The sequence below is a fragment of the Psammomys obesus genome, unplaced genomic scaffold, assembly GCF_907164565.1.
Source record: "Psammomys obesus unplaced genomic scaffold, mPsaObe1.curated_primary_1811, whole genome shotgun sequence".
Lineage (NCBI taxonomy): Eukaryota > Metazoa > Chordata > Mammalia > Rodentia > Muridae > Psammomys > Psammomys obesus.
In genome coordinates this window covers 10,677,911-10,698,420 of record NW_026587216.1, presented here as the reverse complement: position 1 = coordinate 10,698,420, position 20,510 = coordinate 10,677,911, and the positions used below count along the sequence as shown (strand labels likewise).

The window sequence follows — 20,510 nt, the reverse complement described above, 5'->3', positions numbered from 1 at the left end:
GAAGGAAGGAAGGAAGGAAGGAAGGAAGGAAGGAAGGAAGGAAGGAAAAAATGACAAGTTATAGCTTTGTGCTATAGAAGTTACACAGCATGTGAATATGCAAGGCCTTGTGCTCAATCTTCACAAAATATTACTTTCCATTGATTCATGCAAACCTTAGTTTGAGCTCTGGCTATAGCTCAGGGTTTGAGCACTTGCCTAGCATGTGCAAGGCCCTGAGGAGTCCTGCCCCTTATACCTCAAAAAAATGCACTGAGGAAAATATAAAATCAAGAGAATCATTACTTTCATAACAAATGACAGATAAGTAATGCATGTGCCGATTAAACTGATAGAGCTGTTCCACAAAGCATAGATGTTGCCAGAGAAATCAAAGTTCACAATCTGTGTCAATTTAAGATGTACAGTCTGCAACGTGTAAAGTAGTCTCTTGGGGGCTAGTGAGTGGGCTCAGCAGACCTGCCATCAACACTAACAACCTGAATTCCATTAGGTTTGCTCTAAGCTTATGCACATCGGGTCAACTGTGCATAACACAAACACATACACAAACACACACAAAAACTGATAATTAAAGAAACATTTTAAAGTACTGCCTTAGAAGCCTCTTGTTTATATGTATTTTCTAGATTGTTTCATTGAGTGCTGGTCAAGTGTACAAGTTGCATTTCTTTTTCCTCCAGCCACTCTGTCCCAGTGCTTTGAGCAGAGTAAGACCTTAACAAAATTTTATTGAGCATATGAATGTTAACTTACATGTGTATAAATATACCACAGAAACCATAAATAGCAGGAACTAAAGCCTGTTTCTGCAATGCAGTGTGAAGGTAGGCATTTGTACTCATTCAGTTTTATTTTTAACTTTATTCAAATACACAATTGTTGATCCAAAAATCTATGATTTTCCTTCAAATTATATATTAATTATCACAATTTCTTTTTACTTTCTCATCTGTCTAGAAATATATATATATATATATATATATATATATATATATATATATATATATATATACATGTGCTTGTATATCCTAAGCTGAGCTGCATTTCATCCCACCTTCTAGAGAACACAATTTTCATGTCCATCCCCTTCCCTTTTCCTAGCCATTTTCTTTTTAAGACCATTCATGTGTTCAGCCCCAGTGACCATACCAGAGCTGGCTGCTCATTTCCTTCCTGCCTTTGCTGCTACCCACTGATCACCATGACTAATCAAATGGCACACCAGCCTGCACCAATCATTAAGATGACCCAAATTAACAGCCCAGCCATGTCACAGTACATTCATTCCACATATACAGACATGGCCTAAGTATGAGGCAGAAACCTGCATGTGCTTATCCATGTTTGCATTGTGGCAGGCTTTATTGATTATCATGATCTGCTTTGATATTTAAAATCTATACATGGGAATTATCTATGAATTATTTCAGAGACAAAGCAGATGTGCCTTTTTTTCCAACAGCATTTTCTTTCATTTGTCATTTTCCTATAGTTGGACTATAAAACATCACAGCGTAACACACGCCCTGCTCTTTACTTGGAAAGGACTTTTAATCATATTAGTTTTCCATATTAACAAAGAAATTCTTATTTTTCTGGCTGAACAAAATAAGGTAGAATTGCTCAGAGTTGTGAGTTTCCCATCAACATTTTATGACCCAATTGTCTTGAAGGTAGTAGTCAGTAAACGTCGGCTTCTAAAGTGTATCAGCAGCCTTATTTTAACCGCAGCTCTGATTGTCGGTGCCTTGCAATGCCTGGTGTAAATTTATCCCCCAAATATTTGCATTCTCTATAGTCATTTTTTTCCTACACTACAGTCTAATAATTAGAGGGTCCCATTACCTGCTAAATGCTTGCATAAATTATCAATCCATTATGCACAATAAGTTTTATAAAACATTTACAGATAGAGATCATGTTTAATTAAAATTAACTTCCATATGTAATCCAAGTGTGCACTAATAATTCACAGTGACCTTTTATTACCTATAGTCCCTTGTTTTGGATGAATGATTGACAGCTTGCTGTTTGGCTACCATGTTGAATTTTAGCTGACAAGACTTTTCATTTTAACTCAATTTGCCCGCCTATCACAAGCTGGTGGCAGGCCAGACCCCAGTCACCCAGCTTTGCCTCGGCAGCTTGCTCTAGTTCTCATTAGTACGCATTTATTCAGTGGGAATTGGAAGACAAATGCTTGAAGGCATGTGAACTAAGTATAGCAAATTAGGTTTAAAGACTGAATATTTATAAGTGTATGGAAAGATTTTTTTTTAAATTCTAGAGCGAATTGAGAACCAAGTGCTAGCTTTAGTATAAAAGAAATGAAGATAGAAGGGGGACAATGCTAAGAATAAAAATACTATAAGCTTTTTCACTCCATTTTGGAAATATGTAAAACCCTCTGACAACACTTTATCAAATAAAAACCTGGCATCTCTTTCATGGAATGCTTGTACAATGAAGTTTAGCACCTCACGTGTGAGAAAAAGAGAAAAAAAAAATGAGGGTCATGCTCATTTGTTGCTTGGTTATCCCTTGGTATGTTTTAAACTGCCTTGTTTGTTCGGCACTAGCCCAGAAACAGATGTTGCTCTACCGTGCAGGATAATTTACTGTACCTCCCGGTGTAGCGTGGAAGCCCTCCCAGGGCCCAGCTGGTCTGTCAGTGGGGCTGGCTGGTGTCTGCTCAACTATGACAGCTACAAGGAGAGGCTGCAGTTTTTTCATTGTGCTATTGTCATTCTTCTCAACATATAGTTCTGCCCATATTCACTGTGGGGCTGGTGGAAATGCTGCTGGCTTTTGTGTCTGTATGCTGTACTCAGACCCCAATAGGCTCTCCTCTCCATTGGTGATAATAACACAACTCATTACTTTTGTCGCCTAATGATTATCGGCATGATCGCTCAGAGCAAGAGCCAACCTCGTCTTGCACACATAGCTGGTACTGGAAGTTAAAACAGATTTGTCACTTACGATCTGACTGCTGAGCCACACTTTCAGCTCCATTATTGTGATTAACTTCTGCATAAGATATGCTTGCCCAATTGTCATTTGTGATACTGCAGTTGGCACGAGCTGCCATGTTTCCCAAGAGCACACCAGCCAATTGGAAATGACCGTGTTATCCGGACTGTTAAAAGCCTACCCTGTCACAGCAGCCACCCCAAGCATTATTTTGCTTTTATATTTCTTCTTCCCACACCCCTACTGGACTTGTTGTGTGAACAAAACTACTACATATGTCAGCCACTATTTCATACCACATGCTAAAATGATGCTAAAATGCTAAAATGGTCCAACGGGGCCAGCAGCAGGACATGGGAAGCCTACCCTTGATTTTCACCATAGAAATGTTGGTTCTTGGTGTCTAGCCAGCTGAAATCTGTCGTGTCAGGTGCCTTGTGGCTATCTGCAGTAGAGTCCATGTTCCAAAACCAAAGTTCTTTTCTAGCCTCATCACCAGCAAACCGATTTGACTCTTCCTGATTATAATAACGAAGGCAGTCTAAGAGAATATGCACAACCTCACCATACGTCACATTGAATCACCACACTGCCTACACAGAGCTGACCGAAGCCTCATTTCTTTAGACAAATGCATGCTCAAAAAAAAAAAAAAAAACCTCCTGAGAGAAGGCACCCAAAGCTACTTCAGCTACTTCATGCCCCTGTGCAAGGGCTCATAGGTTTAAATCTTACTAAAATAATATTTATTTTTGTGTTCCCACCAATGGGTCTGCCTTTAGTAACATAATTACTGGGGACTGTCTATGCCAGAATTGTGCTCGGCACCACGAAACTAGACTCTGAACATGTGTGCGTGTGTGTGTGTGTGTGTGTGTGTGTGAGAGAGAGAGAGAGAGAGAGAGAGAGAGAGGTTTCTAAATTGTAAGTTATGAACACAATCATTTATTATCATGTGAAACGAGGGTGGGGGGGACTCCATTTGGAACTCTTTCACGTTGCTGATTATAAAGAATCAAGCTTTATATTCCAGAACCCATTCACACTGGTGGAAACATAGTCAGTTTTGATTATGAAGAGAGAGATGCAGCCCCAGACAGGAACTACAAACTGATAATGCATGCTATCAGAATGATTTATGCAAATTATGCATATTATTCCCAAAGGAATTCCTCCTCAAACTGCCAGGATAAATCGCCGGAAATTAGCCATAAAATCTGCCATGCTGGGAGCAAAAGGTGAAGGCCACTGGGAAAGCAAGGACATTCGGTTTCTGGAATCTTCCAGAATATGATGGTGAATGTTATTACACCCTGGACACTGAGAAAAACGTGGTTTTCTCTTGAATCATGTAAAAATGTATTCCTTTAAAATTTTTCTAGCAAATGCTGACTCATTTTATTTACAGCTACCAGAAGAGAAATTAAATGTGACTCTGTCTCCAAATGCACCCACTACAATTACTTTACTGTTAACTGCCTACTTGCTCTTAAATAGCTAAGCCTCGCTTTAAAGGCATCGCTGCAACAGACCAGTGAAGTAACACTCCAGTAGTGTGCTATGAGAGGAATATAGTTTCACTTTACTATGTTTGTGCCACTAACTGACCAGTCTTTTCCTGGAGACCATTCCTTCTTTCCTCTGTCCACAGACAGTATGGCTACCTCCTGCTTGTAAATCCCCAAACAATGCTGTGGCAAAGCCACCAGGTTCTTTGCCCTCACAATCCACAGCCTCATTGGCTCTCTCTTTGTTCTCAATGGATATGAATAAATTATTTCCCTACCAAGCAAGGTTGTTGGTAATGAGTTCTAACAGCCAACCCAGAAAGCTTCTCAAAGCACTTGCTTATGATTCAGGAACTGTTGTTTCTTTCAGAAAGCACCATTCTTGAGGTCCTACGGCTGTGCTCATACTCCAGCATCTTCCGTGAAGTTGAAGAGGATATGGATTTCAGCTTAGAGACTACAAGTTACTGTCTGAGGAAGGGAGACTTCGTAGCTGTCTTTCCTCAAATCATACACAGTGACCCAGAAGTCTTTGAAGCTCCGGAGGTAAATAAGCATCATGTTGGTGCTGATGAATAAGCTCACTCCTACTCATCCCTTGATTTATTCTCACTGGAGATATGAAGCAGCTTAGTGATGACTTACATTTTCCCTCTGATAGGAAGGCTTTTGCCTTTACAGACTTTTTTCCCCTAAGAGTCTGACTTTGACAGGTTATATGAACTGTGAACAGAAATTCAGATAAGTCTAAATGCTGATTAATTCAAGTAAAATGTACATTTTACCTTGGTCACTATTACCTTTAGCCACTGAATTAGATTCTTTGGACAAGGAATTACTAAAACCCATAGAGGGCTAGGGGCTAGCTGCTGATGTGTGGCATAAAAATTAAATAATGATAACTACATTGCTAAGAACTTCCAAAGTGAAGCTGACTTCAAAAGTCAAATATCATTGTATCTAAAGGTAGGACCAACTGGTAGTTGAGCCCCTTTTAGCTGATGTTATGTGCCCTGCTTGACCAATTAGCATGGCACTATAAATTTCAAATTGTAAAGCTGCAGCTCTCTGGTGAAGCTCTGAGGGTAATTGTGTCATCTCCTTGTATTTTTTTCTGAAGCTGGAGTTAATGAATATCAAAGACTGGAAATTAATCCACCCTGGTTCATCCCTTAACACTGTTACAGAAAGTCACCCCCTGCATGCAAACTCAGTGCAGTTATATTCTGCCCGTGCTTGGCATGGAGTGATGCTGCCGACTTGTAACATTCACTGATCACCTTTTGGAAAGGAAACTTCTGTAGTCTTTTAAATACCTCATAGATAGGACACATTTAAACATAGCTTTTAAGATAGATGTTCTGCAGCCAACCTGAATTATAATACTGTTGAACATAAGAAATTAATAAGAGAACAGACTTCAAAAACGATGGCATAAGTTGTATGTATTTAAGCAGCAAAGCCAGTGTTTTACTGTATAGGAGTACTGCATGGTTTCTTAGGAGAAGCGTTATGTGACAGTGACAAGAAAGAAGATATAGTTTCAGCCCATGAGTAAGCATTCTCCAGAAAACAAACTTTATCTCTCAAAATGGGAATAACAATATTTCCAGTTATTAGTGTATATTCAATAATAAAACAACTGAAATTAATATCTGAAAAATATTTGTAAAAGTTTAAATAACAGCACTTCTCCCTTTAGTTTTTGACTTTTTCTTAGAATTTTCTTTGTGATTATTCAGTTAGTAGCAGTTTATTAATCATGTTATGAGACTTAAATCAGAATTATTATTGTTACCAAATAAGAAATGATCACCAGATTGCCACCATCTTTATAGGCACCTTTCTTTGTGCTTTTATCACCTCCCACTCTTTCTGCCACATTTAAAAAAATCTGATTGATAATGTTAAGAATTTAAAAACCAAAATTATGCATTGTAAGGGTTAGGATCAAGCCTGGTGATCCAAAGACCAGCCAATTTCTGTAGGTTTGAAGCCAGCCTGGGCTCACAGCATGTTCCAAGCCTCCCAGAGGTACATAGTGAGTCTCTCTCTCTCTCTCTCTCTCTCTCTCTCTCTCTCTCTCTTTCTCTCTCTCATACACACACACACACACACACACACACACACACACACATACACACACACAGAAACACCAAAAGAAAAGTTAAAGATAAAAAAGTATAAGCATTGATTAAGGAATAGTGGTGCATATCTGTAATACAGATATTTGGAAAGTTGGGATAGGAAGTTAGCAAGTTCAACCCCAGCTTTAGCTAAATAGCAAAACTGAGGAAGAGGGAGAAAACTGGAGGGAGAGGGAGGGTTAAGGAAAAGGACTGAGTTTTAATTTGTATATATTTTACTCTGTGGAATGCTGGCATTACCAAAATTTAACAGTAAACAAAAGGTGTAACTTATACTAAATCAGTGGGAAAATAAAAAGTTAATATTGTAAGCAGTGATTTAAAATCATTAAAATAGCTCTAACAAGCGATCATGACTCTATCATTTAGTGGATTTTAACATTATTTTGTGTTACACCTGATTTGTGTTAGAATTAGACAATTTTCATTACATTATTATTTTGTGAAATCAGTTATGGAATCACGATTATTCTTTGTACAAAACCAAAGAAATGATTTGGAACCATTTTTATATGATTTTGCCAGCTATTATATTCATTCTATAAACATTTGCTAAGTACTACCACTGTCAGGTATTACGTAAACATACTTTCTTTGGTTCATAACATCTTAAGATGGCAATAAGAAAACACATTAGAAACTCATGTGGCAGATGCCCTTGCCCGACCACCATCTACTAGCAGTGATAAAGAGGCTAGACATCCTATCATTGGCCACTTGTCCCTGAAAGCACTGTCTCCGAGTCAAGAGAATCCTAGTCTTCCCTGTAGGTTTTATATCCTACAGACTAAGACTTACATGTGTAGAAAAGACACAATAATTGGGCCAAAACTATGAGGGTGACTAGCTCCAAATGCAAGTTTAGTAGCTCTTGAAAAACATAAAAGCCCAGGATTCATCCCAACATGGTTCTTAGCACAGTAAAGTGTGTTTTCAAAATGTCTGAATCTCACTTCCCAGCACATATCCTGCTTCTCCTTCACACATTCATGGCTTTGGTAGCTCCGAAAATGCCCTTTATTTATTATCCCTTTGTTCCTGAAAACCAACTACTTACCTGCCTACCCAGCAAATTTCGAATGACTCCGTAATAACTATCTTTGTCATCTCCTCTTTGCAAATGTACAATTTCCACCAAATTTGTGAGAATGTGTATTGTCCATTTGTCACTTTTTGCTTTTGCTATAATATATGCCAATGGGGCATTACTATCTTGCAAATTTCAAGTATTTTGCAGCTACTTACTCAAGTAGGAGATAAAAGATGGAGGAATGCAATGAAAATGAAACTACACATCAGTTAAGACAAAGAAGTAAACCTGAAATAGGTATTTGGTGTAACAAGTAGCTTGAGCATAAATATAATTATCAAGAACATGAATATTGCTTCAAATACAGACATTACTATAATTTGCTCATTAGTCCAACAAGAAAATAAGGATCCTGCTATGGGAATGTCACGGAATTTGAGGCTGTGAAAATGCAGAGGTAGACTAAGAAGGGCGAATTCCCAGGGTTCTTACTCCTTGACATCTTCTGTGAGTTCCTTCTCATTTCTGAGTGGCTTTGTCACCTTTGCATGATTTGGTCCAGGGAAAAACTGACCACAAACCAATGCTGTCTGTTCTGCTTTCTATTCAAGCAAAGACTTCTCGTGAGGTCCCCACAGATATTTTTTATTTCTCTGTGCCACTGACCAGATTACTTCAAATTCCAAGCCCCAACTCAGACATCTGTTATAATGGAATTCAATGAATATGACCAGTTCCAGGAAATTCCAATAGTAGAACACCTAGTGAGCAGTAGGCAGGTTTGATGTCTTTCACACCCAGTCCTGTTTCCAACACCTTAAGTTATCTCACAGGACTTAAATAATTTGTGGTCAATACTGAGTTTAAGTGGCTTCTGGGTTACCTCACTCAGGATCATCTTTTCTGGTTCACTTCATTTGCTTGCAAATTTCATGATTTCTATGTTTTTAATACCTGGATAGTATTCCTTTGTGTAAGTGTACCACAATTTCTGTATCAATTCCTCAGTTTGGGGGCATCTGGTTTGTTTCCAGATTCTGGCTATTATGAATAAAGCTGCTACAAACATGGTTGAGCAAATGTCGTTGTATAGTTGAACTTGTATTGGATATATGTCTAGGAGTAGTATAGCTGGATCTTGAGGTAGCATTATTCCTAATTGTCTAAGAAAGTACCAGATTGATTTCCAAAATGTTTGTACAAGTGTACATTACCACCAGCAATGGAGGAGGGTTTCCCTTTCTCCACAACCTCTCCAGCATGTGTTGTCACTTGAGCTTTTGTAACCCATTCTTACGGTGTAAGGTGAAATCTCAGGGTAATTTTGCTTTGCATCTCCCTGATGACTAAGGACGTTGAGCATTTCTTTAAGTGTTTCTCTGCCATTCGATATTCCTTTATTGAGAATTCTCTGTTTAGCTCCGTACCCCATTTTTTTTAATTGGATTACTTGGTTTGTTGCTGTTTTACTTCTTGAGTTCTTTATATATATTCTGGATTGTAGCCCTCTGTCAGATATAGGAGTGGTGAAGACCCTTTCCCAGTCTGTAGGCTGTCCTTTTGTTCTGACAACAGTGTTCTTTGCTTTACAGAAGCTTTTCAGTTTCATAAGGTCCCATTTATTGATTGTTGATCTTAGATCCTGTGCTGTTGGTGTTCTGTTCAGGAAGTTGTCTCTGTGCCAATGAGTTCAAGGCTCTTTCCCACTATTTCTTCTAACATGTTTAGTGTGTCTGGTTTTATGTTGGTTCACTTGGACTTTAGTTTTGAGCAGAGTGATAAATATGGATCTATTTGCATTTTTCTGCATGTAGACATCCAATTAGACCAGCACCATTTGTTGAAGATGTCATCTTTTCCCCATTGTATGGTTTTGACTTCTTTGTCAAAAATCAAGTATTTATAGGTGTGTAGGTTTATTTCTGGGTCTTTTATTCAATTCCATTGATCCATCATTCTGTTTCTTTACCAGTACCATGCAGTTGTTTTTTTTTTTTAATCACTGCTGCTCTATAGTACAGCTTGAGATCAGGGATGGAGATATCTCCAGATGATCTGTTATGATGTAGGATTGTTTTAACAATTCTAGATTTTTGGTTTTTATATATGAAATTGAGACTTGTTCTTTCAAGTTCTGTAAACCGACAGGAACCTACCTCTGAAGGCCTCTGAAATACTCTGCCCAGCACAGTATGGAAACAGATGCTAAGACTCATAGCCAAACTTTGGGCAGAGTACAGAGACTCTTTTAAAAGAAGGGGGAGATGGAAAGACCTGGAAGGGACAGGAGTTCCACAAGGGGAGCAACAGAACCAAGAATTCTGGGCCTAAGTGTCTTTACAGAGACTGATACTCTAACCAAGGCTCATACATGGAGATAACCTAGAACCCCTGCTCAGATGTAGCCTACGGCAGCTAAGTGTCCAAGTGGGCTCCCTTTTACGGGGAGCAGAGGCTGTCTCTGATATAATAAATTCAGTGGCTGGCTCTTCGATCACCTCCCCCTGGGTAATACAAGCCTTGCCAGACCACAGAGGAAGACAGCCCTGATGAGGCCTTATAGGCTAGGGTCAGATAGAAGGGGAGGAAGGCCTCTTTTATCAGTGGACTGAGGAAGGGGCATAGGAGTAGAAGAGGGAGGGATGGTGGGACTGGGAGGAGATAAGGGAAGTGGCTATAGCTGGGATACAAAGTATAATAAACTGTATGAAATAAACTAATATATAAAAAGAAAAAAATAAAATTTACTTAATCTATTTGTCCTTAGCAGAAAGCTGTAAAAAAGTGCACTAATCTGCTTTAATTGGTGAATGGGAAGAAAAGTGTGTTAGTTCTAAGTTCTGCAAGGTAGGCATGGGCCCCAGGGATGGAAGATGTTCACAAGGAGAGGGTTCCATACTGTACTATAAACACTGTATATCCACAAAGAATATCATGGTGCTTATTGAAGAGATGAAAAGACATATTTGGGTGTGCTTTGGTTAGGTATGTTTGGATACATCCCATAACTGTGCCAAAATATACTTATATTCTAATATGTTTAAAGTTTCACTTTTTAGGAAATAACTATCAAATGCTAAATAATTTTGCCAACATCATTGTGCTGATTTGCAAAATGGCAGGGAGTAGAAACTGTGCAATTTTTTCAAAGCTCAAATACTTAACAAGTTAAGCATTCTGGATAAACTAAGGTAAACCAAATACAGATAAAGTAGATGATTGTTCCAACCTTACTAAACTTGCCATTAAAATAGTCCAAACATTTGTGATACATTCATAATTTACTCTGGTTTCACCATAACCAGAAATGTGTTGGATCTGATCTACTTCTTTAAATTTGACTTCATATAGTTTATGGAAAATGAGTGGTTGAATATATCTAATGAGCTCCAACTATTAGAAATAATTGGCCATTTTAATTCAAATCATGTGTATTAATTTATTTGAAAGTTTAATTCACAATGGACTAAAATATGCTTTCTCAGTAGTCTTAAACATTCAAGTGAGAGTTGAACTGGGCCATTTTGGCAGCAAGGCCAAACAAAGACTGGCTATCCTAAATAAACCTGTTTGGCAAATTTCTGTAACAAGCATTATAACTTACTTATGGAAATATGTCAGAAATGCCTTATACCTAGAATTAACCCAAGCAGAAAAATATCATAGACAAAGTTCACATTAACATATAAAAAAAAAAGCAAAATCTATTTTATAGCTTAGGTTTTTTTCTTGGGTTTTTAAAAATTCTTATTATTTTGTATTTACTTAATCCAGTCATAAACACTGAATCCTAAATTCATGGTACTCATCTACCAGTAGCTAGTTCAGAAGAAAAATGAATAGCAAACTGGCTGCTAAGATTCACTACTTCATAGTCGCTATGACGGCAGTATAAGAGACCCTTTCTATCTATAATTGACATATCAAGAGTATATGTATATATACTCAAGTATATATATATATATATATATATATATACATATATATACATATATATACATATATATATATACATAGAGAGAGAGAGAGAGAGAATCCTTGAAGAACAGTACAACTGGAGATGCTGAGTAGGACTGTTTTGCATATATTGTGCCAGTGTCTCACTTAGGTTTTTGCACAGCTATGATGAAACACCATGACCAAAAGCAACTTGACGAGAAAGGGGTTTATTTCAGCTTAGAGTTAGCTTAGAGTATATATATATATATATATATATATATATATATATATATATATATAGAGAGAGAGAGAGAGAGAGAGAGAGAGAGAGAGAGAGAGCAGAAATGAACATAGATGAGCTTGGAAAACTCAGTGCAATCACATTAACTTGACCATTGTGTGTCCTCTCCAAAACTTGTCTCTTTATCTGAATGCAATTTTGTTGTTGATGGGAGGTGAGAATTTAACAGTAGGTTGGGTTATTATGGGTAAGGCCTTTGCCATGTTAGTTATCACTTTCTTGAAACTACACTGGACACCAGAAAAGTTTATTATTATAGCAAGAGACTGACTCTTCGATTTTTCATTTTCCAAGTGCACCAACTTGCCATGTGGTTTTCCATTAAGGAACATCAGAAGGTCCATCAACACCAGGTTCTTAGAATGTTTGAACTCAAGAATCATGAACCAAAAGAAAATTCCTTTCTGTATTAATTTCCCAGCCTTCAATATTTAGTGACATCACCGAATACTAAGTAAGAAAAGACAAGAGAAATGTCAACAGAGATGAGAAGTGGTATAGATATTTGGATATAGGTGTTCCTTATAATATTTGAATTCTTTTCAAAGTTTGCTCATGACTTTTGTGAATTCAAGTTTTACTCTCTCATGTATATTCTCAGACGAAAAGCAACCCAGTGGACTTAACTCAAAGTAGTTCATGTAAACTTTAATTTTTCCAAGTCCACTGATAGGGGAGGTCCTCCTCCCCTTTCATCTGACCCTGGTTTATCAGGTATCTTCAGGACTGGCAGCAAAATCCTCCTCTTTGGCCTTGCAGGGCTGCTCCTCCTTCGGGGGAGAGGTGAAGGTCAAAGAGCCCACTATTGAGTTCATGTCAGAAATAGTCCCTCTTCCCCTTTCTAGGGTACCCACTTAGATACTGAGCTACCATGGGCTACATCCAAGCAAAGGTTCTAGGTTATAACCATACATGGTCCTTGGTTGGAGAAACAGTCTCATAAAAGACCCCTATGCCCAGGTATATTTGGTCCTTGTCGAGCTTTTGTCCACTCCAGGTCATATTACCTCCCCCTTCTTTCATATGATTCCCTGCACTATGCCGAAGGTTTGGTTATGAGTCTTAGTATCTGCTTTGATACACTGCTAGGTAGAGTCTTTCAGGGGCCCTCTGTGGTAGGCTCCTGTCCTGTTACTTGTTTTCCCCTACATCCAATGTCCATCCCATTTGTCTTTCTAAGTGATGATTGATCATCTTACCCAGGGTCCTCTTTCTTGTTTATCTTCTCTAGGTGTATATATTTCATTATGTTTATCCTATCTTATAGGTCTATATAAGTGAGTATATACCATATGTGTCTTTCTGCTTTTGGGATACCTCACTCAGAATGATCTTTCCTAGGCCCCACCATTTGCCTGCAAATAAAGGAGCAGAATACAACTGGGATACAAAGTTAATAAACTGTAACTAGTATTAAAAAATTTTAAAAACTAAAAAATTAAAAAAAAACAAGAAAAGTATTCTGTGCTCTTACAGATTAAAGAACATGAGTGTGCCATAGGCATATAGATTGAGGTGATAATGAATATTAATTTTTTTTAATTTTTAACAATGTCTATTATTCTTCATAGGAATTTAGGTTTAATCGTTTCCTGGAAGATGGTAAGAAGAAAACAACCTTTTTCAAAGGAGGGAAAAAGCTGAAGTATTACCTTATGCCATTTGGATTTGGAACCAGCAAATGTCCGGGCCGATATTTTGCAGTTTATGAAATGAAGCTACTATTGGTTATATTTTTAACTTATTTTGATTTAGAAATAATTGACAAGACACCCATAGGACTAAAGAATAGCCGTTTGTTGTTCGGTGTTCAGCATCCTGACTCTGATGTCTCATTTAGGTACAAGGCAAAATCTTGGAGAAATTGAAAGGGTGGCAAGAAACAGAGTGAGGCTGTGTGTGCTGACCTCTGTTGCTTGTTTCTTTCACATAAATACGACTATTGTGTTTGTATGTTTGAAAATGGCAAATTTATATTTGGTTTTAGATCTATCCAGTTTGTCCTTGGTCACAAAACCTGTCATAAAATAAAGTAGGGCGGTGGCATAAAAAATGATTATGACAATCATTTCAGGATAAGTTAAAAATAATGTTTTAAACTTTGTACTTACTGTGATTTTTATCATTTTCAGTGATTGTAGTTTTCCAGTAATAAATTTGGCCCAGGGTATTTTTTTTAATTACTGAAATACTCTAAGATGGCTTTATGTACTGTCAAAAAGTGTGCCATCGATGGACAGTCTGACACTTTCCAAATTTCCAGAGAAGAGAAATTAAATCCCATGAGTTTCACTGTGTGAAAATGTTTCCTACAAGTATAATATCAATAATATCTATATCACCAGGTTACCTTTGCATTAAATGAGTTTGCAATAGATTAAACGTTCCGATTTTCCTTCAATATTTAGTCATCCATAAATACTCTTTATAACTTTGAATTCTACAGTTCAACAAGACAAAATTTTCTGTTATGTAAGACCTCTCATGTTCAAGTTAGATATTGTTAAAATTTAATGTGTAAGAAAACACAGAGCCTATTATATATTCAGCAGTTGCTCTAGACATTAGTATTGGGTTTAGTATGCAGGGAAATGTTGAAGTCATTACAGCATTGATGGTAGTGTTGGTCTTTAGTATAAACTGTGTTATCTAATGCTGCAATGAACCCTTTACTAAATGTTTCCATTTATATGAAATGAGAAGTTAGGTAGTATTATTTATTCACAACTTTCTGGACTTGAAGGTTAGTTGTATTATTTTAAACTATCAAATTAAAGTATTCAAAATAATTTTATGTGACACAATATAACCTGTACCAATGATTAAAAGATTTCTATTATCAAATTTCCCAGTGATTAACATTTGACATAAATGGTGATAGAAAAATACAAACTCACAGGGCAAATTATTAAGGCAGATTAATTCATGCTGCATTAATTAGAAATTCAAATGCTTTGGAAATTTTCTATTATTGTTATAAAGGAAATTATTTAAAATAGCACTCTGAGATGTTATTACACAAGGTAAATATATAATGGCATTTATTTTCTCCTTCCTCGAGTATAGGCTCTCTGAATGCTGCTTGCTGCTTGTATACTCTTATGAATTCTGTTTCTGTTTGATTGAGATGGTCTTTACTCTCAGTCTCATTGCCTTTTTCAAAATCTGCAAAATGAGATCTGGAGAGATGGTTCAATGGTTAAGAGCACTGGCTGCTCTTCTATTAGACTGGGGTTCATTTCCAAGCACCCACATGGCAACTCACAACTATCTGTAACCTGTTCCAGGGGATCTGCCACCCTCATACAGCCATAGGCAGTCAAAACACATAAAATAAAAATAAAACAAATTATAAAAATGCAAAGTGACCTTTTATGGTTATACAAATTCACAGAAAACAAAGTGAGGTTATGACTTATGAAAAGGATGTGGAATGATTAAACCAACTCAAATTATTGAATTAACTCACTTTTGTTGTAAGAACATTTTAGATATATTCTCTTAGCAGCTTTAACTGTACTGTGCTTGGTTATTAAATATTTTCATGAAGCAATGTACTGGAACCCTTCCCAAATCCCCAAAAAAGAACAAACAAATTCATCCTGGATAAGATTTTGTACTTTTTGGTCATTTCTCCTACACTTTCCTCAGCCTCTGCAATCACCATTCACCCTGTGCTTTGATAAGTTTGGTTATTTTGTATTTCATATATATTCTAGATTGCTTCTCTGTTGCTATGACAAAAGTATTATGACCAACAGTAACTTAAGGAGAAAAGTTTATTGAGGGACATCTTTCCAAATCACAGTCTGTCATTGAGGAAATCAGGGCCAGAACTCAAGGCAGAAAACCTGATACAGAAACAACAGAGAGATGCTGCACAGTGGCTTACCCACTCACTAGTTTTCTTATACAGCCCAGGTCCATGAGCCCAGAAAATGGCACTGTCCACAGGAGATGGACCTGCCACATTAATCATCAATTAAGGCAATCACTCATAGACATGGCCACAGGCATGTAATGAAGGCAATTGTTCCTTTGAGGTTCCCCCTTCCCAGACACTCTAGGTTGTACCAAGTTAAGGCTCTGCCCTGCAGACTGTCAAAGCAGATGCTGAGACTTATGGCCAAATGCTGGGCAGAGTGCATGGAATCTTATGTAAAAAGTAGGAAATAGTAAGATCTGGAGAGGACAGGAACCCCACAAGGAGAGCAACAGAACCAGAAAATTGGAACACAGGGGTCTTCCCAGAGACTCATACTCCAACCAAGTACCAAGCATGAGGATAACCTAGAACCCCTGCACAGATGTAGTCCATGGCAGTTTAGTGTCCAAGTGGGTTACATAGTAAAGGGAAGAGGGACTGCCTCTGACACAATCTGATAGGCCTGCTCTTTGATCACCTCCCCCTGAGGGGAGAGCAGTCTTACCAGGCCACAGAAGATGACAATGCAGCCACTCCTGATGTGACTCTGATAGACTAAGATCAGAAGGAAGGAGAGGAGGACCTCCCCTATCAGTGGACTTGGGAGGGGCATGCATGAAGAAAGGGGAGGGAGGGTGGAACCTGGAGGGGAGGAAGGAGGGGCTAATGGGGAGATACAAAGTGAATAAAGTATAATTAATAAAATAAAATTTAATTTAAAAGAAAGGGTTAAAAAATAAAAAATAATACATAAGGTAGAATATGTAGTAATGAACTATTTATGCTAGGTTTTACTTCACTAAATCTATGTTCTCTAAATCTATGTTGTTACAAATTACAAGATTTATTTGAGACTAGCAATATTTCATCATATGTATATTCCACATTGTCTTTATTCAAATGCTGTCTCTAACCACTTCTACCTCCTCCTTCATATAATTCTGTGACACTTTTCATTCTCTCAAAATTAAAACTTATGTGTTATGTTATGACCCACTGACCCTCTTCCTTTTGAGGGTCTCTGTGGCCGATTTTGAGCCTCTAACATCTCAGCGTTTAAGTTTTCTACCTCATGTAATTTCTGAGTTTAGTGATTGCATTTTTCAGTTTGACAATTCATTGTTCTTCATTTCTACCTGACCAAATTTTGTAATATCTTGTTCCTTTAATCTACTTTCACTATTCCTCTATATTCCCTTAGCTATATTAAGCATGGTTTTATTCTGCACCTGCCATCTTTAGCCCCCTGGTGTTTTATGTCTGTTATGCAATAGTCCCCTTCAGTTCTTCTGAGACAACATCCCTTGGAATTTTACCTCTGGAAAATGTTTCTGATCCGAATTTAATGCTCATTCTTCCAAGTATAGTTTGCCTTTGATTTTGTCCTACTGTTTATGTTTCTGTTTAGTTCCGATTACTGGGAGTGATCAATTGTAGTATTTGAGAGGGGACATGATACATTGCTTAGGAACTGTGAATTCCAGCCTTAAATAAAACCCTGCAGATAAGGGTGTTTTGTTAAGGGGTATTTGTTGTTGTTTTGTTTCATGTTTGCATTTTACTTGTTTTGTTGTGAAACAGGGCCTCATTATATAGCTTCAAATGTCCTGGAACTCAATACATGTTCATGGCTGGCCTTGAGCCCACAAAGATATGCCTAGTAGGTGCTGAGATCAAAGGAGGTACTTAAAAACTATGATCAGGAATGATTGGTTTTGTCTATTTGTTAGTTGTTTGTTTGAACCAGAAACAAATTAAGTCATACAAATATGTCTAATCCTGCTCTTGTAGAGAAAGGTTTCTAATCCATCAACCGAGTATGTTGACTCTGAAAATTACTGACTTTGTGCAGAGGTCTTGGATTTGACACCCCCCACGCACATTTTCACACAGATGTACATGTACACACATGCATGATTATGCCGTGGTGAGCTCTAGACTTTGTCTTTTGCCTGCCATAAAACACAGTTTTGTTTCCATCCAAGTTGTATTGCAATATTGGTCTGCTTTAAAGTCTGGATGGAGAACCTTTCTATGTTGTAAAATTCAACAAGCAGTGTACTTTCAGGAGGTTGCAGGAGAGAAAACCACAAGAAGCTGTTGTACTCTAACTTCTCCTTATTACAAAGGTGTATATGCAGTCTTTAAATAAATAAAATGGTTGAAGAAAGATTTTATGAAACAGTTAGAGAGAAGCAAGGCACATACCTGCTACTCCAGCCTTTGGGAGGCTGAAGTAGGAGGAGCCTAAGTTCTTGGACTACCTTGTGAAACCTTATTTCTCATAAACAAAGGTCATGGGTTCTAGCTGGTTATGTGTTGTTATCACCAACACATGTGAAACTTATTTTGAAAACAAAGTTGCAAAGTTTAACAGAGATACTTCAGCAACTTTTTGTCTTTTAAAAATTTCTTTGTGGGCAAGAGAGTTGGCTCAGCAGGGAAGAGCATGTGCTACACCCAGAGAACTGAGTTTGGTTCTTAGCACCCACAGTAGGCAGCTTATAAGTCCATCTCTAGGGGATCCAATACCCTTTTCTGGCCTCTATGAACACCCCCACACACGTGGCATTCATATAAGCAGGCATAAGCGCATACACTTAAACTAAAATGAAACTTAGTTCTTTGAAATTTTTGTGCAGTTGTTTTGATTGTATTCATCCCCTTCCCCCAACTCCTCCCAGATACATTCCCCTTCCCTTCCTACCCAACTTTGTTTCTTTTTCCTTTTTTTTTTTTCTCCCATCAGTTACAATTTGTACTGCCCTTATACTCTTGGATGTGTGGTTGCAATGGAACCTGTTTGATCCACTAAGGGCCACATACTTAAAGAGAACTCACTTCTCTTTTCCCAGCAGATATGAATTTCCAGTTGCTCCTTAGGTAGGGGTGGGAATTTATTACCATCTCCCATAGGCCGTGTACATTCTGGCAGGCCCTTGTGGTTCCTATCTTCAACTACACTGCTATGTCCAGTAAACACTGTTTTCTTATAGTCCTGAACTACTTCTGGATCTCACAATCTTTCTGTCTGTTCTTCTGCAATCATCGTAGAGATGGAGCCTTGGGAGGAGGGGATGTCATATAGATGTTTCTTTAGGGCAATCATTCCACAATCTGCTATTCTCTGAACCTTGACAAGGTGGGGTTTCTGTGACAATCACAATTTACGGGAAAAATAAGTTTCCTTGGTGAGGGTTGAGAGGTGCATTTATCTATGGGTAGAACTTCACAAGCGGGCCTCAAATGTAATCATAACATTGGTTAGTCCCATAATGTTTGTGCCACTATTGTACCCATGAGCATATATTATCAGACCATTCATTATTGTAGCTCATAGTGTTCATAGCTGGGTAAATCGATGAGCACATTTTTCTGTGGTAACATTCCTAGCATCTTCCAGCACTATGAAAGCTAGCAAGTAGGGATGAAGTTTCTAGGTCAGTACCAGCTTGGTTTCCCTATGCCCTTGTACTTAATTATACAATGTCTTTAGAAATAAAATCTTACTGTAATATTTTCTATGGTAGCCAAGAACATTGACAATAATCTGTAATGTTTGTAGTCTATGTGGCCTCAATGACTAGCAACTCCAAAGAGGTAACTTACTCCTGGCACCGAGTGGAGCTTGTTATTTCTCGTTCCTTGGTGTATAGTGGGCTTGTTGTTGAATCATTATAGGATAACCCTATCAAACAATATTCTATATGTGTGTGTGCTTATGTTTTAGAAAGGTTCTACAATAGTAGGTCATGCGTTTAATACAGTGATATTTTATAGTTATTGTTTTCTCATTCATTTATTTGATTGGGTATTTACTGAAGATTTTCACTGGTTAGTTATGATACCATTCAATATATTAACCTTCTCCTTTATGATTACCCACTTTATTGGAGAAAACAACATATAAATAACTTATCTGTTGTTGGTTTGGTTGTAAATAATAAAGTTTTATTTTTAAATTTATTTTGATATTTTAATATCTGATTTAGTGTACTTTTTTTTTCTACAACAGTTTTTAATTTGTTTGGAAATTCTTCCAAATAATGAAAAATCTTTTTCACTGCAACACAAAGGCAATGCAACTGGCACATCTTTTTTTAAAACAATGACAACACACTTCTTAACATTGAATAATTAAAGAAACACATCTCTCACAAACAGGTTGTGAACTTCTGGTTTGGAAGGGGCTGTTTTTAAGAAGACTTTGATACCTAGCAAGGCTTCATTCTTTAGCACTCGGCTATCTATCATGTTCATCTTCAAGACAGAGCTGGATGTTGAGTGTCGGTCCTTTCTCCAGCAGCCATTAGAAAGTAGTGTTATATAGTAAATTATCACATAGAAATTACTCAACCTATGAACATATAGGGCTGTAAGGCTATGGAGATGGTTCTGTGAATAATGCTGCCTGCTGTGAAGACTGATAACCTGATTTTCAACCCTCGGACCTACATAATAGAAAGAACACTGACTCTTACAAGTTGTCCCCTGGCATAAACACACAATAACACACATTCACATACACACACGATTACCCACATACACACTTATATATGTGTGCATACACACATCTACATAATTAATCTATAAACATAATTTTAAGGTATTGTGAGATATGATAAAAATATAGCCAAAAGCAAATCTCCAAAATTTTATAACTATTTTATATATTTTAAATTTT

At 37.4% G+C, this 20,510-nt stretch overlaps 1 protein-coding gene across 2 annotated transcripts in view; it reads left to right on the top strand.

Moving 5' to 3' along the window:
* LOC129673485 (cytochrome P450 7B1) overlaps window positions 1-19,792 on the top strand; it is a 192,550-nt gene extending 172,758 nt beyond the window's left edge. For both annotated transcript variants that reach the window (XM_055603293.1, XM_055603294.1), the window contains 2 exons: window positions 4,855-5,030; window positions 13,473-19,792. In XM_055603293.1, coding sequence (XP_055459268.1) covers window positions 4,855-5,030; window positions 13,473-13,769 — 473 coding nt within the window. In that variant the 3' untranslated portion in view covers window positions 13,770-19,792. The remainder of the gene's footprint in view (window positions 1-4,854; window positions 5,031-13,472) is intronic.
* The last annotated feature ends 718 nt before the right edge of the window (window positions 19,793-20,510 follow it).